Source organism: Siphateles boraxobius, unplaced genomic scaffold (genome assembly GCF_051911475.1).
Source record: "Siphateles boraxobius isolate OS27281-9 unplaced genomic scaffold, OSU_SipBor_1 41, whole genome shotgun sequence".
Taxonomy (NCBI): Eukaryota; Metazoa; Chordata; class Actinopteri; order Cypriniformes; family Leuciscidae; genus Siphateles; species Siphateles boraxobius.
Window position 1 is genome coordinate 18,084,341 of NW_027509042.1, and position 26,280 is coordinate 18,110,620.

At 36.4% G+C, this 26,280-nt stretch overlaps 2 protein-coding genes across 3 annotated transcripts; both read right to left on the reverse strand.

The window, feature by feature from the left end:
* Positions 1-236: 236 nt before the first annotated feature.
* Positions 237-12,559, reverse strand: phb2b (prohibitin 2b). 2 transcript variants are annotated; one of them, XM_077198757.1, is made up of 11 exons: positions 12,451-12,514; positions 11,261-11,297; positions 10,972-11,101; positions 10,071-10,155; positions 9,861-9,940; positions 9,529-9,713; positions 9,251-9,380; positions 9,069-9,172; positions 1,192-1,269; positions 872-948; positions 237-696 (listed from the first exon to the last, which is right to left on the reverse strand). In XM_077198757.1, the coding sequence occupies exons 3-11, from the start codon at positions 11,063-11,065 to the stop codon at positions 675-677; spliced, it is 855 nt and encodes a 284-aa protein (XP_077054872.1). In that variant the 5' UTR covers positions 11,066-11,101; positions 11,261-11,297; positions 12,451-12,514; the 3' UTR covers positions 237-674. The 2 variants fall into 2 exon arrangements, with proteins under 2 accessions (XP_077054872.1, XP_077054871.1); XM_077198756.1 differs by lacking the exon at positions 11,261-11,297 and having other exon boundaries at positions 12,451-12,559.
* A 328-nt stretch (positions 12,560-12,887) lies between these two features.
* On the reverse strand, positions 12,888-22,012 carry pde6d (phosphodiesterase 6D, cGMP-specific, rod, delta). Its single transcript, XM_077198758.1, has 5 exons — positions 21,770-22,012; positions 15,841-15,929; positions 15,515-15,640; positions 13,564-13,669; positions 12,888-13,456 (listed from the first exon to the last, which is right to left on the reverse strand). The coding sequence occupies exons 1-5, from the start codon at positions 21,817-21,819 to the stop codon at positions 13,375-13,377; spliced, it is 453 nt and encodes a 150-aa protein (XP_077054873.1). The 5' UTR covers positions 21,820-22,012; the 3' UTR covers positions 12,888-13,374.
* Positions 22,013-26,280: the final 4,268 nt, after the last annotated feature.

Below are 26,280 nucleotides of genomic sequence, written 5' to 3' on the forward strand. Positions count from 1 at the left end.
GGGTAAGCAGAGAGGCAGATTGAGCAGGTTTGGACTGAGTTACCAGAAGCAAGTGATGGAGTGATGCTTTTATAGTGCAGGCTGGTTTAATACCAAGTTTCATAATAAAATACCAAGAAATATTGTAAAAAACAAACAAACAAACAAACAAAACAGAAAGAAAATTGTTTAGGATTAAAATATTCCAGGGTTAATCCAAAGACTAAAGCAATTGTCAAAAAAGCATGAAACTTATATAACATATGAAAGTTTTTATTAGCTGTCATTTTGTTTCACATAAATACAACTGTATGTATTATTTTTCAGCAAAGACATAAATCATTCCTAAAAGAATGGATGGATTTTTTTCAACCAACCTTGATCCTCTATTGTATCATTTAAAGATGCATGTTTCCTGTTGCAACAATCAATGTTGAAAAGAATTAAAAGTTCTGGTCCAGTTGTACATGTTTGCATTCATTCATTAACACAAATCTGTAGTGTTTTGATCATCAGCAAATTGTGGAGTCAAATTTAACTGATGAACCAGGTCTACACCATTAGATATTTAATGAGTCTTCCCCAGAATGACGTATCCATTTGTGACCCAATCAGAAAAAGCCATCTCAAAGGACACACATACGGCTTCTTGTAATAGAACCTCTGACAATTAGAACGAGTGCAATTTGAACGGGTTACTTCTTTCCAAGTGACAATCTGCAATAAAAAAAAATGTTTTGCCAACATTAATTAAACTTTTACAAAATGCAATTAATTAATTATGCACAGAGCAAAGACAAAAATTTATTTTGAGGGGTCATGCAGACTATACTGGTATTAGCATACATACAGGAAGACTAGATGTATTAAGGCATATAGCTATAGTTCTTACTTGTTAAAATAGTCATCCTGTAGATTCAGAACCAGACTATCTGAGTTCAGGTACACCTTGTTCTGTGAAACTGCCACCTGGAAAACAACCTTAATCTGGTCAGGGCTTTCAAAAGACATAAAACATTCAACTTTTTCCAAAAGGACTGGTATGTAACCAGCCGAACCTTGGCAGAACTGCTAGTGAACATCAAATATTTACATGGGTGAAAAACACACCTTTTTCCAAAGAATACAGTTTACATCAGGAAAACTCATAAAAAATTATGAATAAGCAAAATGCCACATAGCTGTGGAAAGAAGTGAATGGTAACATTGTACCGTTTTGGCAATGTTCTGCGCTGCCCTGATTCTTCTGAGTTTAAGGTATCCGGGATTCTTTGTGACAGCCTCTCCTAACTGTGAATTAGAAACCAAAATACATTTCTCATAAAACATTTTTCACGAAAGACACATTAATAATATTTATATCATAAAACGCTATGTAATGCTTCATTTTACAGTGTCCTTATTACACGTTACATGTAACTACTAAAGTAATAACTATAAATTATGCATAACTATGAAACTAACCCTAAACCAAAACCTAATCCTAACCCTATAGTATGTACATGTAGTTAAATGATAATCCCCCAGTTTCACAGACAAGGCTTAAGCTAGTCCCAGACTAAAACGCATGTCTGAGTAGGGCTGGGTATTAGGCTTGGGCGGTATCCAAATTTTGATACCGTCAAACCTCCTCCCTATTTTACCGGGGTATACGGTATTACCGTAACTGATTAAAAATTATGACATAAGGCTCAGAAAGCGTTACCAAAACTGTTGGCTTGTGCCTACACCGTTCTGAATACCAGATCGGGCAAAAAAATAAAAAAAAATCAAGGCCAACCCGTGCACGTTTTGTCTGATCCCGGCTGACGGCATTAAATGTAATATGAGCCGTAGCCCTATTTAGACTCGACTATTTTTAATACGTGGGCCGTTATAATATGGTGGCGCCAAATAATTTTTTAACCCAGGTGCTGAGGGGGTGGTAGATATAAATACTATTTATAAATGAGCAAAAATGCTCATTCATTTTATTAATTAATTTAAATTAAATTAACAAGCAACAAGCAAGAAGTGCATTTGTAAATCCGGTGACATGCGTCCATTGATTTTTATTAATACAACTTTTCTGTCAGTGCTGCAAAGATTAAGTTGACGATCGCCATCTCCTAGTGAACGCGCATATATAGAGAGAAATGCAAATCATGGATTACATAATCAGAAGGTATAGGCTAGCCTTTTTCTTTTCGTTTTGAATTGTTTCATTTAAAGAAATTGACGATTGATATCTCCGTAGTGAACGCACCTATAGAGAGAAATGCACATCATCTATTAATCAGAGAGTATGCTGCCTATATTTCTTTTCCTTTTGAATTGTTTCGTTTAAAGAAATTAAGAATCGCCATCTCCATAGTGAACGATAGAGAGAAATGCACATCATGGATTAAATAATCAGAGAGTAGGCTAGCCTATTTCTTTTCGTTTTGAATAGTTTCATTTAATTTGCAGCCCGTCCTCATCCCAATGCGTCATATACAACGCTTTTGCCAAAGCGTACATATCCTATGCACATGGCACCCTTTAGCGTAAATATGAGACGCAGATATATATGGGGCAGAAGGCGCCTCCTAGTGGTCTAACCCTAACCCTACCCCAGACCTAAACCTACCCATACTCTGTGCGTGTTTATTTACGCTAAAGGGTGCCATGTGCGTAGGATATGTATGCTTTGGCAAAAGCGTCGTATATGACGCATCGGGATGAGAACGCGTTGGCCATTTCCGTATGAACGCGCATAGAGAGAAATGCACATCATGGATTAAATAATCAGCGAGTGGCCTATTTCCTTTCGTTTTGAATTGTTTCGTGAGTTTCGGTTAATTTATGATGAGATTTCAATGCAAGTGACCGCGGCGCGCCAGCGCACGATCATGTCATGATTATGTTGTCTGCTATATTTGATTCTTATTTATTATTGGTTGATAAAAAAATTATTAAAATTAAGATACAATTTATACAAAACGAAATTCACTTTAAAGAAAGGCCTTTTACAAAATAAAACTTAATTAAGTGGTCAATGTCTGACTCCCGATGCATCCCATCTTACTCGTGCTGATCAGTTTTCATTATCAACGTAAAAAAAAATAACATTATAATATTTTTACAAATATAAACTAATGCGCTTATTTAATGAACTCGGGGAAAAATGCATCCTCGCAACAGTGAGTGGGTGGTTGTTTCGGAGATAAGACATTAGGTTAGAGGTGTTTCCATCTCTCGCGGTCACCTTTTTTATTGCAACATTTACAAATTGCCTTGTCAGTATTTACCACCTCTCCCTCTCTCTCTTTCTCTCTCTCTTTCTCCTCCACACTGTCATTTGATGACAACTACATAAGCATTTTTAGGCATTGAATAAATTATATTTATATATTATATATAAGTGCCGGTAATGACGGTATTGAAACTGATACCGTTGCTATTTTAAGACCTGCTATTATACGATATTACCGAAATACCGCCCAACCCTACTGGGTATCAATTAAAACTTTTTGATACCGATATACCTTGACTTTGATACTGGTTCCTGAACGATACTTTTTTCGATAACAATTTTATTAAATCCGTTTTAACAACATTATGTCAGTTTTTTGACTTTTTTACACACATTTAAATCTGTAAAAAAGCACCAATGCTAAAGTTTTCTATGTATCCTAATCATTTAACAACATGCATTATTTACTTCAATGAGCTCCTTGTTTCTGCCTTAATGCATTGTTTAACAATGAAACTGAATGAAAATTGAATTGAAATGCATTGCTTACACAAAGTCACCTCTGGCACTGATAATAACAGATCACTCTAAATTGTAATTTAGACATGCATTTTCTGTAAAGCTGCTTTAAAACTATATGTATTTTGAAAAATTTTATACAAATAAATTTGATTTTACTTAAATATAGACTTATACATGGCGGGATATATGCCTTGCGCTCAGCACACAAAGCTTGCCGTAAAGCACTGGCAAAAGTAGCCTAATGATTATGAATGTGTCAGGACAAAATAGCAAGGAGACATTTTAATTGTTTATTAATAAAATGGTGTTTTCTGAGTCTGTGTTGGCTGCAAAGATGAAGATGACATTGCGGACTCGTCATCTCTGCAGCCAGTATAGTGAACGTGCGCGCCTATAGAGAGAAATGCACCTTTTATTTGGATTACATAATCAAACTATTTGTTTCGAATTGGTTCGTTTAAAAGAAGACATTTCAATTTGACGTTCATTTGTGACGCGCTCCAGTTCTTCTTGCAGTCGAAGATGGAGCAACTTTCTGCGCTCAAGTTTATTCTGTGTGCTGTTAAGTGCTTCATCAGATTTGTCATGTTACAGGTGTTGTGCCAAATTCTGACCCCCGCGAAATTATTACCCCCCTATCATTTGTAGGTTTGGGATTAGTTGTGGAGGAGGGGTTAGGATTAGGGCTGGGGTTAGGAATAGGCAATCAGGTACTGACTTCATCGAGGGGGGGAATAATTTGGCAGGGAGTCGAAATTCGACACAACACCGGTCTTGGCAGCAATCATCTTGTCGCAAATATAGCATCGCGGGCTGCTGGCATCAAGTCTGGTGAAACGTAGCTATACTTTTGATCTTTTCCACATATTTTCCATCTATGTGGGTTAGGACGCTTACACTACAGCCTCACGTGTGAGCCACGTCTCTTTGGGCAACTGCGTAAACTATTGTTTTTCCGCCACAGCCAATCATGCTGCATGCTTATTGGCTCAATGACGTTGACGACATTAACCTAGGTATCGAAATTTGGTACTGAACGACAAGACATGTTTCGATACTCAATAGTATTGAGGCAATTCGGTCAGTACCTAAAAAGAATTGAACTCCATTGCCAGCCCTATAGTGGTGCAACGGATCATCATTGATCCGTGATCCGTTCGGATCAATATCTTAGGTTCGGCACACAAGTGATCCGCTGATTGATTTATGAAAAAAAAAAAAAGTTGTGCGCATGCGGCATGTTCAGTCCACACACCGCGTGGTCATGGCGAGCGGAGGAATAGAGGAGCTTGAACCCCCCGCGTCATTTAAATCCCCTGTATGGGAGCATTTTGGCTTCCCTGTCAAATATAATGATGAAGGAAAGAGGTTAGTGGATAAAACCGTGTGTAGGCACTGTGGCAGCATGGCCACGCATTTGAAGCGACATCGCCCCGATGTTTCACTGACAGGAGTGAAAACATTCGCGCAGCACTACCAGGCTCTCGCTCGTCCCTCTCTCTCTCGCGTGCGCGCTCTCTCTCCCTCATATGAGGCGCAGTCTAGGGCTTAAAAAAATCAAACTTCATTCACGCACACATAAAACACTTGCATACACATATACTAAGTAGTCAAACATACATGTATACTGCTGAATGCTCAAACAAATGCATATGAATTGCACAAAGACACACCTAAAGTCGCTCTCGCACATAACGTTACACGCAAACTCTACACACACGAGATGCGCGCACAAACAAACTCTCCACGCACATACTCATATGAGACACGCGCGCACACACACAAAGTCCACGCACCTACTCATATGAGACGCACGCGCGCACACACAAACTCCACGCACCTACTCATATGAGACGCGAGCACACACACACACAAACTCGCGCACAAACTCAATGAGACGCGAGTACACACAAACTCCGCGCACACACTCATATGAGACGCATGCTCACACAGTAGCCTACATGATGCATATGATTCTCAGTGTGAACACATTGGTAAGTGCATTTTTTGTTAACAGAGAATGAGAGTCCATTGCTTTTGTTTTTGGTTGTTTTGTTCATATATTTAAAATGTTTTCAGTGTTAAATAGTCTTTAGAAATAAAAGTTTATTGATCTTTGAAAAGGTGTACCTGCATTATTATGCCATTATCATTATTTTAGATGAAAATGGTCTCAGAACGACAATATTATCGTTTATCATCAATATTATAGTTTAGCGCAATAATTTCTTTGACAATTTATCGTCCAGCAAAATGTGTTATCGTGACAGGCCTAGCTATCATTTGTGTTTATAGGTGCAGACATGAGGCCTTTTTTTTTTGCTGATCCGAAAAATGATCCGATCCGTGACTCTGATCCGAGAAACGATCCGAACCCTGAGTTTTTTGATCCGTTGCACCCCTACAGCCCTATGTTTGAACGGTTTTAACTGAAAGCAACTTGCACTGCCATATCTTAGAATATGTCAGCACCATTGTTCTGTCTCAAGATGCACATCAGTGTTCTTTTTTATAAGGCATGCTATTTTATAAAAGCTGCTTAAATGTTCTAATTGAACTAAGGCCTAATCCTGGCTCAATCTAAGCCCTTTCTGTGAAACCAGGCTGTTACCCAGTACTTAAATATATAATTACACTGTAACAAGGACACCTTAACTCTTCGGGGTCGCCGATCACGCCGGCGTGATCAAGTTACATGACCAGTTTAAGACGTCGAAGCATAAAAACAAAGTCACGTTGAGCGCTGCCGTCCACTTCTGTCGAAAGTGCTGGCTTGAAATTCTATTTTACTTTTTGTTTTGTGTTGATAGACCAAGTAAAAACGGAGATATGATCATTTAAACTTTATATAAAAAAATACTGACGCGTTCGTAAAAGAACGCAAGATGGGATGCGACAGGCGTTGCATTTATTCTAATAACTTCGTCGGTTTTTGTCATAAAACAAAACGGAGAAAAATGTGTGAATCTGCTGACTCTGCTATTCAGGCTGCACATTTTAGGGAATGGAGGAGGAGCCAACTGAGCTAAGACGCAAAATTGAAAGGCAGAGGATTTACGGAGTTGATAAAGATAGACATATATACGTTATATATATAGAGAGAGATTATTGCTAGTTTTTGGAAGAGTTTGAGTAGATTTTGAGAGTAGTTTAGGAGTAGTGTAGATAGTTTAGGTAGTTTAGAAGTAGTTTAGGTAGTTTAGGAGTAGATTTAGCTAAACTGTTTTGAGGAGAGGCACAGATAAAAAATAAAAATAAAAAACACCTGATATTTGCTGTAAATAGTTGTATGTATAATTTGATTTTGTGTTCATTTTACCTATTGTATGGTATATTTGCACTATTGAGGAACCCCTCTTACTCAAGGAATGAAATCCCTGTAATGTAGATATCTGTGTAATTGTACATGAATTGTTTTGTAGAGTTTCTAAGCAAAAAAGAAAAGAAAAAACGCCTATTGCCACACCTGCTTTTTGCTGCATATAGTTTAATTTTATCTCAATTTTACATTTTTTATGTTGTATTTGCACTATTTGCGAACCCTCATACTCTGGGAATGCAAGGCCTTAAATATAGCTCTCTGAATAATTGTGTGCACAACATTTTTTAAAAAGTGGCTGAGCTAAAAAGAAAGAAAAAAAGCCTATGGCTACACACGCTTTTTTTTGTAAATCATATTTTTTTTTGTATATAGGTTGATTATATCTGAATTGTACCTGTATATGTTGACATTTACAACTTGTGTTTACATTTTAAACCTTTTAAAATGCTTCATTGAGCATGTTTGTGTTTTTTGTAGTAGAAAAGCTATAATTTTTCTATTCGGATTTTGTGTTTTTTGTGTGATTTTGGGTCCAGTATGTTGATAGAGTACATCAAAGTGAAAAACTAATTGTCTGATCATATAGGTGATGTTGTGCTGAAAAAAATTATACCAAACATTGGTATGGTAAACATTTTTTTATGTTGCAAAATTTTAAAAAAATAAAAGTACTCAAAAACGGCCAAAATAGCCCAAGACTCCGAAGGGTTAAAATAAATTGTAACCTTAATAATAATCTAAATATTAACAACAATAAAAAAAAAATATATAATATAATTCAAAATTATAAAATATAATCTGTTTCTCAAATCTGATTGGCTCAGAGCCTTTTCCAGCCGTGCGATATTCCCACATTATCAGTACTTGCAATATTCCCACATTATCAGTACTTGAACCGTTTCACCGTTTGTACCGCTTGCGGCGACTGTCATGGCGGTCGAGCAAATACGTCATATTTTTAAAAAATACCACTGTTGTTGTGTTTTAGAGTTTTTAAGGTGAGAATGTAATTATTTAGACCTAGAAAATGTGACTCATATACAAACAACTGTTTCACGTGTTTGTTTTAACACTTTCGCAAATGCGAGCTCGAGGCCGTCAGCGGCCGTTCAGCGCTCATGTACCCGCAGAGAACAGCTTCATCTCGGCCAGTCCTTTGGGAATTTCCCGCTGGCTCTTGTGTAGATAGTGGTTAAACGAGATATAATTCATCTGGGGTATATCAAACGGGCAATATTTGGTCTTTTTAATCCATTACTTGTTCCAGAGCAAATTGATTTTGGTTAAGGGGACAATTAAGTTTAATAACTTTACTTATATTTAACTTAAATCCTGTGCAAGTACTAGAGTGCTGCTTTTGTACGTTTGACTGAATTGTTTGCTTGTGTTTATTTCCTATTGTGTTTTATATTTGCTATTGTTGTTAATTTAAATATTGTTGTTCAATAATAATAATATCTTAGCCTATCTAAATGATATGCCATATATTTGGTATTGAGAAAGGATCGTGATATGGACTTCAGTGAAAGTTACATTACTTACCCTATTAGATGGGGAAAAAGTATTTGAGTCAGAACAAGGTAGTTGTTTTAGCGCTATCAAAGGAAATCCCCTTAACTTTTAAAAGGACAAAGACATCACTTTCCACAGCGGATATTCAAACTGTTTTTTTATAATGGATATAATAATACACTCGTTTAGTCGATCTCCCTCTCATAATACCATAATACTCTACTCAAGATAATACAATAGGCTTCAATGAAGCGACTCAACATTCATTCGTTACTAGTTCTAAAGTAATGTTTTAGAATTAGTAATGGAGGCTTAAGCTCAACTGTTAAACTGTTAACTTGAGATTTGAATACAGGAAGGAAGGAAGTAGTTCTGCACAAAAGAGTGTTTTTAAAGACACGCCGTTGCTGTTTCTCAATGTTTAATATAATATATTATAATATGATATGATATAATATAATATTTAAAATACCCATGAGCTTTGGCAAAAATAAATATTTTTAGATAAGAAGGTCATACCATTTTGGCTGCCTGGGCCTCTCCTTCAGCTTGGATGATCTTCTGCCTCTGATCTTGTTTTGCTTTCTCCACATAGAACTGAGCTCTTTGAGCCTCCTGCTGGGCTGAATGATCATAATTTTTATTACAGCAACAATGTACATATTTTGCGCTACGGCCCTCAAGAACCGAATTTTACCTACCAACTTGTTTGGCCTCCACAGCTGCTGTGTACTCCCTGCTGAAGCTCAACTCTGTGATGGCCACATCATCGAGAATAATGTTGAAGTCTTTAGCACGTTCAAAGAGCTCCCGTCGGATGAGCATAGAGACCTGCATGCAATCAATGTCGATGAAAGATTAAAAAGACAATCATTTAGTATAGTGATCTGGATATTCCCTTCCCTTAAATATACATCCTGGATATTACGGTAGGTTCTAGAACTCATTTGTGGAAGCCAGATTGTGGGAGAATACCAACCTGGGCTCTTTGTGTAATTAGTTGGGAGGCATTGAATTTGGCTACCACACTCTTCAGAACTTCATTTACAATGGACGGCAGCACACGGTCATCATAGTCCTTTCCCAGCTGCTGGTACAAGACGGGAAGGTTGGAAGCCACCGGACGGGACAGCACACGCAACGCGATGTTCACCATCTGCAGGTCTGACCACATTACAAACAACTTTACTCCAAGTAAAATAAAGAACAGCTTCAGATTGGGCAGCCTTATTTAAATAAACTATAATCAATACTGTGAACATATTATGACCATGTTCAAAATGGAAGAATCAAAATAAAATAAAAAATTACCTTTGCTTCCAGTTAAAGATGATATTTTTCTTGGTTTGGCTCTAATGTCATATATGATTGGATACTGAATCCATGGTATCCTATAAGAAGAATGTCACTAAAAATCTTTTTTTTTTTAGAACTACAACTTTCCTTTTTTGCTATGGAAAGATCTAACATGGGGTTTGCTTTCATACAGAAAACTGTTCACGAAGTCATTACAAAGCTCACCTGAAGTGGAGACCCTCAGCAAGGACTGTGTCCATCTGCATCCCTCCAATTCTATTAAAGATAATTGCTCGCTGACCACCCTCCACTAAAGACAAGACCATTAGTGTGAGATATGGCATTACCAATCATCTACTTTTGATATTAACTTGAAAAGTACATATTTGCACAAATACACAACCATTCAAAAGTTTGGGTTCAAAGTCTCTTATGCATTTATTTGATCAAAAAGAGACATTATTACAATAAATTACAAGATATTTAAAATAACTGTTTATTTTTTATTTTTACATAGTTTAAAATGTAATTTATTCCTGTGATGCCAAAGCTAAACTTTCAGCAGCCATTACTCTTCAGTGTCACATGATCTTTCAGAAATCATTCATTTGGAATTATTATCATCAAAATGTGGAAAACAGTTATTATTTTTGTATAAACCATGACATTTTCTTTTAGGATTCTTTGATGAATAGGAAGTTTTAAAGAACAGCATTTATTAAAAATGTAACATTGTGTGAATGTATTTACTGTCCCTTTTGATCGATTTAATGCGTCCTTGCTAAATAAAGGTATAAATTTTCGGTTACACTTTATTTTAAGGTGTCATTGTTACAGTGTTATTAAATATTTAAGTACAGTGTAATATTAATTAACTACATGTACTAACTATAGGGTTAGGGTAGGATTAGGAATTGGTTGAGGGTTAATTGCATGTAATTAGGCATCATTTACTGTTATTACTATGGTAATTACATGTAACATATGTAACAAGGACACTGTAAAATAAAGTGTTACCTAATTTTCTTCTTATTATTATTACAATCTTTTGAATGGAAGTGCATAAATGCACTGCACTAGAAATTAGTTGTTTCTAAGACGTTTTCTAATGCAATACTGGATGTACCTGTATATGTTGCCTCTTTGACTCCATAAGCAAGTGCACCTGCTCCAATTAATATCTTTAGTCCGATTCCAGCCCCCCTTGAGCCAGAGGACATGCGTCCGGCGAGATCTCTCAGGTGCTGGAGGAACCTCTGTGAGAGTACAAAAAAGCAACAACAACAACAACACCACAATAACAAAAACAACAAAACATTAATTTGCATTGGAAATTATATATGACAATATTACTGAGTAAAATATTTAAAAAGGTTAGTTTCACGCAAAAAATGAAAATTCTGTCATTTACTCACCCTTATGCCATTCCAAACCAGTAAGACTTTCGTTCATCTTCGAAACACAAATGAATATATTTAAATTAAATCTGAGAGATTTCTGTCCTTCCATTGACAGTCCACGCAAATACCACTTTTCATCAACGCGGCGCACATCATATACGGTAAACGGAAGCTAAAGCATGCTTGCTTGCTTGTGGGAGAAGAACCATTGAGGTTAATTCATTTCCATGTGATACGCAGCTGGTTTGAGCCAGAGCCATTAAAAAACCAATGAGGTTTGTTCCTGGCTTCAAGCAAGGACGGTTGAGCTTCTGTTTATTTTCGCTGAAGTTTATATGTGAATAAAAGCCTAAATTCAATCTGTTCATCATATAAAGCAGTCAGTCTCTGCAGAAAATTTGGAGTAAACTTCTCTATTTATATGGATTAGTTTTACTATCTGTTTGTGAACTTTCAAAGTGGTAGTTGCGTGTACTGTCAATGGAGGGACAGACATTTTACATATTTCATTAAAAATATCTTTTGTTATTAAAATATGAACAAAAGTGTTACAGGTTTGGAACGACATGAGGATGAGTAATTGATGACATTTTTTTTTTCATTTTGGGGTAAACTAAGCTTTTAAGATCTCTCTAACGGGTTAAATGAGACAACAACAGCGACATCATTTGACACACACACACACTTATATTTAAAGACATTCTTAATAATTAACAATGTCTGAGAAATTAGCTGACATTCTGATTAAGAAAGCGCATACTGTAATAAACAAATTAGACTTAGAGAAGAATCACAATCAGTTTTTATTCTTTCATGAACTACGTCATGTCAACTTCAGACCAAAAGAAATATGTTACGGGTCATATTAAACGTCAAATTCCCAACAGTCTATTAGACCAGCCGGCATCAGGAGTCAGGATTTCAGCATCAGAGCATGCTATTGAGAATCAGTAAACAATAAACATTAATATGTAAATTCCTACGTCAAGAGCTACTTTAACGGCCTTATTAAGAGGCCAGACAACAGGTTTAATCTTAAAATGTACTTTAGAGCAGAACAGGTTTATGGTCATTTAATTCACATGTTTGTAACACTCTTTCTGTTCAAATTTGTGTTACCAAGCGTGAAGCTGAATATTATAATGTATAAAAATACAATTTATAAGGGTATTTTTTTTTTTTAAGAATTAAGACATTATACTCACGTTAGGCTCTTTATTCGCCATGCTTGCAAGAGCTACCCAAGGTCGTCTCGAACAACTTCCGCTCCTACCGGAAGGAATTCTGGGTAATGTAGTACTTTTGGTTATTTCCATGCTTTGGACATGTCTACATAGTATACCGGCACCCTTTAGAAAATAATTATAGGCTAATTCCAAGGTTTTATGTGTTAAATTAAAACAAACTTTATGACGACCATTAATATATTTTTACTGGATACAAATATTCTCTTTTGAAAATCGAATTTATTCTGTGGGATTTATTAATGGGATCCATGTAAAGAGCAACATATACTAGATGTTTTAAACATTTGAAGTAATTCTGATTTGTTCTTATATTCCACTTATTTTATGTTAAATCTGCCATATTCCTGTATATGCAATGTGAGACATAAAATAATTAACATGTGAGAGAGAACACATCCATATCAATATTTTAATCCTTAATTACATCATTTATTTTAAAACACAGCCTATCTTACAGTTTAACTAAAAAAAAAACAACAACAAAAAAACAAAACAATGAGAACATGAATGACCAGACAGACTGGGAGAAACCCTTTTAAAAACAGCTGATAAGGAAGCAGTGTACATAGCAGGTTTGAATTATAGAAGAAGAAAAATATACAAACAGGTAATTTACACAACCAGGTTGTCATGAGCATGATAGCTCTTATGTACAAGTCCTTATCTGCCATAAAACTGGTGTAATCGTTTGTCTTGAAGCTGTTTTTTTTGTTTTGTTCTAAAATGTTCCCTTTAATGTTGTTGTCACAGCGCATCAGAAGAAATACTCAGTATGTAAAGTGTCTCCTCTGTACATTGAAACTTGTAGTGATGGGTCCATCCTCTGGACTGACAGTAAAAGTAAAAAAAATTTTTTTTTTTATAAAATAAAGGTTCCATGTCTCAGACGTAGAAGAGTCGTACCCGGGACGTGCTGACATGAAGGTCGTCATCATAAAACTTGGTCTCTATAACAACATTACCCCTACAAGAGAAGAGATTTGACCCATAATTAATCCATGAGTAACATTTATGAATATATAATATGTTGACTATCATGAAAATGTTTTTTTTATTCAAGGAAACTCTTACGTTAAGACATTTGCAGGCATCATTTGTGACTCTGGTGCAGCTTCTATCAAAGACTGCCATGTGTTTGTAGAATTAGGAATCACAAAGCCAAACTCGAAAAACCACTCTGAAAAGACAAAAAAAGGTACACGTGTAAGCATTTTGTGGTGTAAATACTTTTTACACACTTCAAATCTAGTAGGCCAAGAAGAGGAAAAACATTTTCACAAACAAGCTTTCAAAAATCTCATCTTTTCATGTGTCCAAGTTATATCATTTAACATGTTTCAAAAGTGCTTGTGCATACAAATCGCTATTCCAAGATTGTACATTTTTTGCATCTTGGTTCATAGGAATTTGTATGCACAAGCACTTTTATAACACAATTACACAAAGTAACCTGACAAGTAAAGTCTAGAATTAGAAAATGGCAATTTATATTGAATATTAATATTGGTAAAACTTAACAATAAGGTCCTGTTAGTTAACATTAGTTAATACATTAGCTAACATGAACTAACAACGAGCAATGTTTTTAAAGCATTTATTAGTCTTTATTAATGTTAGTTAGTTAGTAAAAAATGTAGTTGCTCATTCTTTATAGTTAGTTTTGTTTGAAAGTTGAAATTAACATGAACTAATTTAACTGAATTAAATGAACATTGACTAATATTAATAAATGCTGTAGAAGTATTGTTCATTGTTAGTTCATGTTAACAATCACGAATAACTAATGTTAACAATTGGAACCGTACTGTAGTTGTGCTACTATTAATATCAGTCTACGTCCACAATACCATGAAGACAAGCATAGATGAAACTTATAATGGCTGACAGTTGCATCGTAAATTAGTGTTGAATGCACAAAAATTCTATGAAAATAATTTTGGGTACAAATAGGATAATTGAATCGAAAGAAACACTGCATTTAAAATATACTGTTCAGGTTATTTAAGAATCTTAGGCGTATATACGTAAATGTTCAAATGTACCTGTGCCTGATTTGGATTACATTACATTACATCTAAATCCACCCAGACTATGACCTAAAATGGCTACTATTGACACTCATAAAAAGGTCAGATGCTAACAGTAGCCCCTTCCACACATACAAACTTTACTGCTAAATTACTGGTATACTGCCATTAAGAGATCATGTGTGAACAGGACCTTTTCAAAAATACAGTTCTGGCAATGAGAAGTTTTAAGATAACCAGTAAATTACTAGTATGATGCTGTGTGTTAACAGAGAATGAAGATTACAGGCATGAGCACGTACGAGGTTTGTCGGAACGGTTTATGGTAAGTTCCGCTGCTTTTTCTATGTAAACATGCGCTAGACGGACGTCTGAATATTGCACCGCGTCTCGTACTCGGGACCCTGCCTTTTTTTCTATTCATCAGCTTTGTGGCTCTCCAGTTACTATTGCATACAGCAGTGCGATAGTAACTATTGTGCGTCTCGTGTTTTTAAGAGCTAAACAGCATTCTGTGTGATCATCCCCTTAAACCCGTCACTCAGAAGGAAAAAAAAAGTAACTAAAATGAAACTAAAGCGCTTCTCCTCATCCAGGTGGATGAAGAAAACGGTTCAGTGTTTTTCCGATGACTTGCATTACAGAGTTTACCGGTATTTTGGTACTGATGTGTAATGGTATCCTACTGGTAAAAAGACAGAATGCAGTTGCTTGTGTGAACAGCACATTTGTGTATTTACTGAAATAATTTATAATAATAATTTTTATAATAATTTACAGAGACTGCTGTGTAAAAGGGGGTTAATAAGTGGATTATTATGAGCAAATAGTATTTTTAGCAACATTTATATTTTACACATTTTAACAGGAGCTCCTTGCTTGAGAATACTAGGTATCTAGATATTTCAGAACTAAAGATACCTCTAATTTTGCATTTACAACCATTGCTATTTGTTATCACATATGTGCAGTGTGCAAGAAAGAATCAGAACAACCTTCTAGGCACTGGCCTTTAAAGAAAACTTTTTGCTCCAGTCGGAATTTTTCCAGTTTTTCTACTGAAGAGAAATTCAGCTCTCTGGAGACTGCTTTACATTTCAGGATCTTCTTAGGAACCCGAGCTGGAAAACAAAATCAAATCTGTTAGTTACCAGACATGGCACATTCTGTACCAAATTCAGTACTGAAAACTGATCTCGACCTCACTTTGACATCATTAAAAAAAGAGCAGTGATGTAGTGGAAATTAAGAGAAGAATTGGCGTAGCCAAAGTAGTCAATAGTTTAATCTTTAATGCAAGGTAATGCTGAGAACCACAAACCTTCATGTTCTACCCCAGGAAGAGAGAGGTCTTCAGTTCCCTGCCAGAGAACCTTCCCTGTCTCTGCATCTCTAAGATTCATCCAGTTTCTGGAGACAAGTTAAGGCATGCTGAACAAAAGTGCCTTTCAGCTAAGTCATTTCACTCGGCGGCCATCTTTGAAATGCCTCTCGGGCATCTATTTCAGTCTTGCAAGTGCAGCTCCTATCTCTCTGAACGGGGAAACATCAAATTCATGAATAAATATGAATCAATTTCATATTTGAAATCAAATCACCAATGAAATCTGACAACAACTGTCTCATAAATATGGTTTTTTACATTAAAATAGTTTGTACACGGTAATAGTAATATGTATATAGTATAAAACGTTGGTGTTAAAAAAAGAGTTTTTTTTTTTCAGGCTAGACCAGCCAATGCACATGTGCAGTCCTTAAATGTGCGTATCAGAACATTGAAAACCGGAGCTTCTAACGACAGCTGCAGTGACGGGATGACTTTACCAATCAGCAATCGGCTCTTTTATTTAGAAGGCAAGACTTATTCCGCCATATTGCACGTTCTCCCATTCATAGTAATATGAGTGCACTGTCTTTCTATATATAAAGTCTTTGTGCTGAACAGACTGACAATGAAAAAATGTCTTCTGATTTCAGGGCCAACATTTTTGTAAATGACATTTGAGAGGAAGATAAATTCACATGAAGACACTTGTCCAAATCAATAATCAGACTTAGGGTTTGGCTCATTGGGCTTAAAAGGGACAGTTCATCTAAGAAAAGAAGATCGTGTCATAATTTACCTCATTGTCATTTCAAACAGGTATGACTTTCTTTCAACAAAAGAGTGACAGAATGTTCAGTTACAGTCAAGATCCAAAAAGAACAAAACAGCACCATAAAAGCAGTCCATAAGACACTTGCACTATATTAAAACTCCTCTAAAGCCATGTGATAGGTTTGTGTGAGGAACAAACTTTAAGTTTAATTCACTAAATACCTTGTTCGACCACCAAATCATTGGATGGGAAAGAGCATCTTCACATAAGCATTCAGCTACAATTATTTTTGTGTTCCACCGAGGAAAGTGGGTATTAGAGGTTTGCGAAAGTTGTGATGGATGAACTAATCCATTAAATGATGCCTAAATTTAAGAGTATCTGATCATTACATTGAGCAGCTTTAAGTTTTAAATCAAACACAAGTCCAGCAACTAAGATAAGAGCTAACAGGAGACCACACTTTAGGTCTAAAAACATCCTGATCTGTCTGCTAAACAATGGTTTGTGACATCTGACCTCTTCATCTTCAGACCACCTGTAGGAGTCTTTCAGGCAGGTCGAGCACACTCACACGAGGCTGCATGTGTCATTACAGGTGCACAGCACAGGCCCTAGTCACCGAGCGCATGAGATCTCAGTCAGGGCTGCACAAGTGTGCTACATGTATCACTAATCCTAATCTATCTTTCAAGCATTAAATCCAAAATCCAAATCTGTTCCTGTTGGAATGAAAAGGGCTCATCATAAAAAATGTGTTATACTTTATTTGAAGGTGCCTTTGTAAAAGTGTAACATTAAAGTACTGGCTAAAATTAATTAACAATAACAGGTATTTACTATATGGTTAGGAATATGGTTTAGATTAGGGTTAGTTGCATGTAATTATGCATAATCTACTCTTAGTACTATAGTAAGTACATATAACATATGTACACAAGGATACTGTTACAGTGTTACTTTGTACAATTTTTTTTTTACAAAATTAGTGACACTGCAGCCATAATAAAGTGTTTTATTATATAAATACATAATATTTATATTAATTATATAATTTGTATATAGATTATATTAATATAATATTTTATATTTATAATAAATATTTATAATTTGTATAATCATATTTTTATATTCTCATAAATACATTATATGTTTTTATGGAGACTCAATTTTATATATAACTATCCTTGTCCACACTAATACGTTTTCGTTTGATAACGCATCTTTTTCTTTCCGTTTTGGCCTTTCTTCCACACTGAGATGGCGTTTTTATTAATGGAAACTAAGCTTTTTGAAAACGCTCTCCAAAAAGTGGATACATTTGAAAACGGCATTTTTTCTTTGTTGTGTGGACTGTCAAAACGTAGGTATTTAAAAAACATGACGTAAGATTAGTCATGTGACGCATATTGTACCAATAGATATTCATGTTTACCGTTTTTTTTACCGCCTGTTGTGTTATTTACTTTCACACTGTTGCTAAAATATGTTACTTTGCACACTCTTCATATCACAGTCCTGCAAAGATGATGTGCTGTCCTGCGGCAAATACATGAGAGCACTTGCGTTTTAGACCAAACGTATAATGGTGAGTAAGTGCGACCTGGACGCATGAGTGAATGGTGAGATATTTTGCTAAATAAAATGATCCTATAAGAAGAACTGTGCGATTACTTTATTATTTATTTTCCGTATTTATCATCTCAGTGAGCTTTTGTGAGGTTTTACGCATGCGCAGTAAGGTGAATTTAGCTTATTCCAAAAGTTTCTCATCCACACTGAAACATCGGAAAACGCTAGCGTGGACGGAGAGCGTTTTTAAACAAAAACACCGTTTTCAAATGTATCCGGATTAATGTAGATGTAGCCTAAGGCATTACTATACTTTAAATGAATCCCGAGACAAAAATAACCGGAAGCATGACCCAGGATTCATTTTCAGTCCAGCCCTGAGAGATGATATATTTCCCCTTTGCCAAAGAACCAAACGGAACCAAATTAAATGATACAGTAGTAATTTGACTGAAAACATCACATATCTTCATGCACTATGTTTACACTACAAAAATAACAAAAGTTGGTAATATTTCCTATGTGCCTATTGCTTAAACATCATTTAGACCAGTGGTTCTCAACCAGGTAGTCTAAACAAACTTCCAAGGGGGCCTCAAGTACCCCTTTCCCACCGACACTGTTCCGGGCTTTTGTCCATTCTCGAACCGTTCCACGCATTTCCACTGCAGAAAAGGGGGTTCACAAGTCTGTGGAAACACGCGGTCAGTTCACGACAGGCACCAGTTCGCCTGGCCAAAACCGGCTTTAGCTCCAGAACGCAAACCATTCTGGTGGAAAAGTTAAAAATCAAGATATACATCGTTCCAAGCTCTTTTATGTGCTGTATCCAGTAATATATTTTACCCTGAATTTAGATGCCAACAGCTGAAGTCACTAAAAATGAGTAACCATTCACTAAAGTGCTCGGCTCTGTTTCTGATGAACCAGGTGACTGCATTTGAGATTATTGGAGACAGATGTCTGAGGGATCTCACCTGCTGAGCACACTGAGAGAGTCACAAGGGAGAGACCCTTTTACTCACAAACACTGTCACTGTCAAGGTAATTAGTCCCATCGGCGCCAAAGCTTTCATGGAAGCCACATTCATTTTTAAAAAGTCATCCATTGTTGCCATTTCCAGTCTGTTGTTATTTGTGCAAAAGAGTGTCTTTAAAGAAAAAAAGAAAAAAACACCAGCACATGCTTCACAAATTTTTGCCTCGTTACAAATAATGGCGGTGGAGGCCGTGTTACTACAAACGGTTTGCCAAAACTAAGACACAGGAACATAAAACCAGCCTTGAAAGACACGTTGAGCACAGCACACAAAATACAAACTCCTTCAAAATTCTAGATACACTTAGATACTTAATACTTGTGCTATTGCAGCATTGCTTTCATTGTTACATTGCTCTAACACTTCTAACACTTTGGTACACGATACAATCTATCTTTTTCATTATTTAAGTCAGTGTTTTTTGTAGCTACTCATGGGATGGTGCTTTGCACACGGTAGTCACCTCTGGGGCACACTGGTTAAAAAAAAAAACCACATACACACACAAGACAGATATGATGAAGCCTGGAGGTAAAATTGCATGAAACTTTGAAACAACCTTTGGAAATTGGCCTGTGCTGCATAACTACATTGTACCAGATTCACACTGCTAAAAAGAGCTGTGCTTTATTAAGATGACACATATTCTGTGAAAACAGCTGAGGTCAAAACTTAAATGCAGGACCAATACAATATATTATGCATAAAAACGTTATTCTAAATTAAAGGTCAAATTCAAATCATAGGTGATGATATCTAGGCTATGGCATACCAGCCCATGGTCCAGCGTACTATGAACAACTACAGTATAAGTTTCATTATTTCACATAAAACAATATCTGAATGCCTTATCCATACATACACTACCAAGAGTTTGGTGTCGGTAATATTTTTAATGTTTTAGAAAGAAGTCTCTTATGCTCATCAAGGCTGCTATTATTTGTTCAAAACTAGAATAAAAACAGTAATATTATGAAATGTTATTAAAATCTAAAATAACTGTATTTATTTATTTATTTATTTATTATTTTAACATAGGTTAAAATATAATTCATTCCTGTGATAGCAAAGCTGAATTTTCAGCAGCCATTATTCCAGTCTTCAGTTTAACATAATGCTTCAGGAATAATGCTATTATCCTGATTTGGTGCTCAATAAGCAACCGTTTTTCTGGTTCTTTGATAAATAGAAAGTCCAAAAAACAGCATTTATTTGAAATAGATGTAACATTATAAACGTCTTTACTGTCACTTTTACTGTGTCAATTTAATGTGTCTTTAGTGAATAAAAATATGAATTCATTTATTTACAAATCTTTCTGACACCAAACTTTTGAACAGTAGGGTAAGTTCAAAATATTTCCTTACGGACTTGTACATTAAAAGATGCATATTCACATAAGTTTTGGTCAACTATCATTTTCCACAGCTTTGCCTCATGCAGCACACAGTTGGATGTGAGGAGCATAAGGCAGCAAATCCCTGTCCTTTCAAATCAAGGATTTAAGAATTACCAGCCTGTAAGACACACCCTTGCTTTCCCAAAGAAGGTCACACAGGGTAGACCCATGTCTACTTGAAGATTAGAAAAACTGTGTCTGACGGGGCAGCCGTTACTCAGACCACTTTCACGCCATCAGAATGTTCTGGTGCTAGTTTGATTATTCTTGTCAGATTTACAGAGCCCATTATAGAAACACTAGCCAAAGTTATGTAATCGTGATGGCAGGCACAAACTGTGTGAGGAGATTTCACCTGGCTAATGCACCTGATCCCAAGAATCAGGTGCCTGTCAGTCTCATAGTATCCTCATTAACAAAACTTACAGCTAAAGCAAATAACAGCATCCCAGTTAGTTACTGATGCTAATATGCTCAAATAAAAGTACAACTGCTTTGAAAGGACGATATGATAATTGCATCATAACTGCACTAGAGAGTTGCAATTCATATCCCAGTAACTCAATAATCCATGTGTGCACATGACCAAAAACAAGCATAATCATACAATTTATAGAACACCGCAGACATAATCTCTGGATTAGAGAAATTACACCGATTTATCTATTCACACATTGCATAGCAAATATAATACTGCCATACCGTACATAATGCCTAAAAACTTCATAGGATACATTTCATAAACAGTTTAAACAATTGATTGGGTGTTTAAAAGTGTTAGCACATCCAAATTGAACTGTCAATTTACAGTCTGACTCCAAAGACGCAAATATAGCCTGTAGTTTGTTTATAGATGGAGATTGTTCCAATTGAAATCGGGCATGTATTGAACATTATGACTAGAATGCATAACATAATATGCAACTAGTTCACCTTCCAGTTTGCTAACTGTAATCAACATATCATACAAATTACAGCATCATCAATATTAGAGTCCTGGTTTCAAAACATTTAGATTATTAGCCGGATACAGATTTACGCCCGAAGTCAGATAGCTAGCTATGATGTAAAGTTCTGCAAGTTTGAGGTTTTGCAGCTAGCAGGCTAACGTTAATCTGCCCCATCATCACTTAAGGATACAGTTTAAACCCCTTCAGAATCTCCTTCGCTCTGTCTTCGTCCGAAGACATCTTTATCCTGGATCTTCCGCTTCAGCAGATGAAAAAAGACGAATTAAAACGTTCCACCGAGCAATAACTAATAAATACTGGGCACAATATCTGTTAATTACACAAAATCCAGCTCGAAAAAGCTTTTAGTTACAGTGAGATGCAGCTTTAACCTGAACGGATACACTTGATCCGCTCACAACCTACTGTAAATAGATTTTTGTGGGAGATTGACAGCTGATTCGACCAACTATCTATCGAGTTTTTGAAGGCCTGGATTAAATGCACCAATCAAAGAGGAGATGCAAGAACTAGGGCGGGGTCTGGTTGCGTAGGGACGCGTCACCGATGGCAACCCCTCAAACGTCCTTCGAACGAAGCTGAACGGAAGCGCGTGTGAGACAAAAAGTTGTCTGTACATTATTTCCTATGGCAAAACTGTGCTTCGTGGAACTTACAGGGGATAACATATAAATACTGCGCAGAGGAATACTGCTTTTTATACGGATAGTGGACTATAAACGAGGCTGATGTATGGACGTAAAATATGTTTTCATTATCTAAATTGTTTTGGATATTTGTCGCTTGCAAACATGTGGCTCAGTAATACAAAAAGATGTTGGAACATTGGTTTAACCATATTTGTATGCACTCCATTTTTAGAATTCAAAATAAAATGATTATTTTTCTGTAAGTTATATTTTTCCAAATAATTAGGCTGTAGCCTATTGCATCAAAAACACTCATCTTAATAGAAATCGTGTGCTTGTAAAGTAGCTGAGGCAAGTAGTCTAGAGTACTACTTTACATATAAAATATAGCATATAAATATAGCCTATTATGTAGGCCTATATTTGCAAATAAATGTATGTTCTCATCACACAGTTAGTTAGTCTGTAACAGCAGACGAAAGCTCTGTGTCTGCAAATTATATATCCAAAATAAGCCCTGTGGCTAAGCGAAAACCAGCACAGGAAATAATGATAGCTATATTTGTGCAATTTATCAACACGTATCAAAATGTTCTCCTTTAAAGGGTCCAGAAAAGAGTGGTCTTGTAACATGACCGCTTTTCTCACGTAAAAACCACAGAGCTCAGTTACATAAAATAGGTCTCTGCTTCACTCTGCCCTTCTCTGCAAGCATGCGTTTTATTTTATTTTATTTTAAAGCAGAGAAGACCTGCAATGGTAGAGTACAACCAGGGGGCGGTGTGATACTACAAGAAAAGAAAATAACATTACCTTTTCAGGGCCTTTATTAATTTCACCTACTCATTCCACTCATTACATGTATTTGAAAGAAATAGCCCTACACATAGTGATATTTTGAATTGAGAATTTTATTTTGAAAATTATAATAATAAACTAAGTAACAGAAAATGGGGAAAAAAGTTCATGGACACCTGATCATTCACAGCATTACCTCAAAAAATTCAAGCACCAGCAGTGTGGTATATGATTCTACAGCCTAAGGAAATATATGATAGTTCATAAAACACCACTCTGCTATTTCTGAGATGTCACAGCTGAAAGTAAAAGGATGAAAAACTGGGAGGAGAAAGCCCTTATATTAACAGTAAATCTTATGTCTCTGCAGTGTCTGCAAAATCCAGTGCAATCTATTTCATAAATTACTGCTCCTCCTTGCAACTTGAAATATACAGGTCCTTCTCAAAAAATTAGCATATTGTGATAAAGTTCATTATTTTCCATAATGTAATGATAAAAATTAAACTTTCATATAGTTTAGATTCATTGCACACCAACTGAAACATTTCAGATCTTTTATTGTTTTAATACTGATGATTTTGGCATACAGCTCATGAAAACCCAAAATTCCTGTCTCAAAAAATTAGCATATTTCATCCGACCAATAAAAGAAGTGTTTTTAATACAAAAAAAAAGTCAACCTTCAAATAATTATGTTCAGTTATGCACTCAAGAGTCAATACTTGGTCGGGAATCCTTTTGCAGAAATGACTGCTTCAATGCGGCGTGGCATGGAGGCAATCAGCCTGTGGCACTGCTGAGGTGTTATGGAGGCCCAGGATGCTTCGATAGCGGCCTTAAGCTCATCCAGAGTGTTGGGTCTTGCGTCTCTCAACTTTCTCTTCACAATATCCCACAGATTCTCTATGGGGTTCAGGTCAGGAAAGTTGGCAGGCCAATTGAGCACAGTAAAACCATGGTCAGTAAACCATTTACCAGTGGTTTTGGCACTGTGAGCAGGTGCCAGGTCTTGCTGAAAAATGAAATCTTCATCTCCATAAAGCTTTTCAGCAGATGGAAGCATGAAGTGCTCCAAAATCTCCTGATAGCTAGCTGCATTGACCCTGCCCTTGATAAAACACAGTGGACCAACACCAGCAGCTGACATGGCACCCCAGACCATCACTGACTGTGGGTACTTGACACTGGACTTCAGGCATTTTGGCATTTCCTTCTCCCCAGTCTTCCTCCAGACTCTGGCACCTTGATTTCCGAATGAAAAACTGAAAGCAAAACTGAGCAACAGTCCAGTGCTGAATCTCTGTAGCCCAGGTCAGGCGCTTCTGCCGCTGTTTCTGGTTCAAAAGTGGCTTGACCTGGGGAATGCGGCACCTGTAGCCCATTTCCTGCACACGCCTGTGCACGGTGGCTCTGGATGTTTCTACTCCAGACTCAGTTCTCTGCTTCCGCAGGTCCCCCAAGGTCTGGAATCAGTCCTTCTCCACAATCTTCCTCAGGGTCCGGTCACCTCTTCTCGTTGTGCAGTGTTTTTTGCCACACTTTTTCCTTCCCACTGACTTCCCACTGAGGTGCCTTGATACTGCACTCTGGGAACAGCCTATTTGTGCAGAAATTTCTTTGTGTCTTACCCTCTTGCTTGAGGGTGTCAATGATGGCCTTCTGGACAGCAGTCAGGTCGGCAGTCTTACCCATGATTGCGGTTTTGAGTAATGAAACAGGCTGGGAGTTTTTAAAAGCCTCAGGAATCTTTTGCAGGTGTTTAGAGTTAATTCGTTGATTCAGATGATTAGGTTAATAGCTCGTTTAGAGACCCTTTTCATGATATGCTAATTTTTTGAGACAGGAATTTTGGGTTTTCATGAGCTGTATGCCAAAATCATCAGTATTAAAACAATAAAATACCTGAAATATTTCAGTTGGTGTGCAATGAATCTAAAATATATGAAAGTTTAATTTTTATCATTACATTATGGAAAATAATGAACTTTATCACAATATGCTAATTTTTTGAGAAGGACCTGTACTTGTGCATGGATTTCATTTATTTCCTGTACAAATTTAAAAAAAATGACATAGCAACCTTCAGTTAGACTGTATGAATAAAAAGCAATGAACATTGCATTTAAAAGAGAAGATCTATGTTCTTTGAATTTCAACTGGCATAATTACACCAGCACTATGTGTAAATTGATGGATGGATAAAAAAAAAAACATGCCACATGAAATAAGAAAACTGTCACGGTTCATCAGTCCGGGTGTTCGTTCTGAGTTTCTGTTGGTCTGTTTGTAGGCGTGGGTTTGTGGGTGTGTACTACCTGTTTGTTGTTTAGCACCAGTTGATCACTTATCAGCCTTCAGCTGCAGCTTATCATTATGCTTGTTAGCTGTCTTTATATCGCTGGAGTTGTTTGTGCCTAGTGTCATGGTGTCTCTCTCGCAGTTCCTGTGTCCTAGTCTCCGTGCGGAGTTTATGTCTTTGTTTCCTGTGCATCCAGCCCTTTGGAAGATCGCCTGAGTCCATTCACCTGCCTTCGAGCTAGCCTTCTCTGGGGATTCCCCTTCTCACGTCTCCAGTCGGAGTGTTGTCTTCCAGGTCGCACGCCTGCTAAACGTGGTGTTTTGAGAACTCTCCTTTTCTGTCTGTCAACATTAAACTGCTTACTTGCATTTGGATCTACGACTCATCCTTGTGACAAAAACTCCTTCAAATAGATATGCCCGAAAATGCTTGCTTTTTAATATATATATATATATATATATATATATATGTATATATATGTGTGTGTGTTATAGGCAGAGATTTATATCAAAATACATGTACTGTACCTCATGTTCTGTCAAGGTTCACATGCATTTTTGGTTAGTGTCAATTGAGGCAGTGATGGTGAATGATGTCATGTGAAAGACAGGAGCAGAGATCCTCCACACCACAAACTCATCACTTCGAATTACTCTGCCAGAGAAGAGACATACTTGGACTCGAGCTGTTCAATTAATAATTACACCTTTCACCTCATCTTTAATGCATGATTAGGTCTCATATCAAAGGTGGTATGATGAGAAAGCATGGCCCAGGCCCACTGACGTACCACTCTTTTTTTTTCGTATTTCCCTTTTTTTTTCTGTACTAGTAAAAAGGTTTTAATTGCTGTTTTAATTGCATATTTTTCATTTTAAAGTTAATGTTATTCCAGTTCTTTAAACTAAGAGTTGCTTGTGTGGTTGTAATTGTGATAGCTCTGGGCAGTGA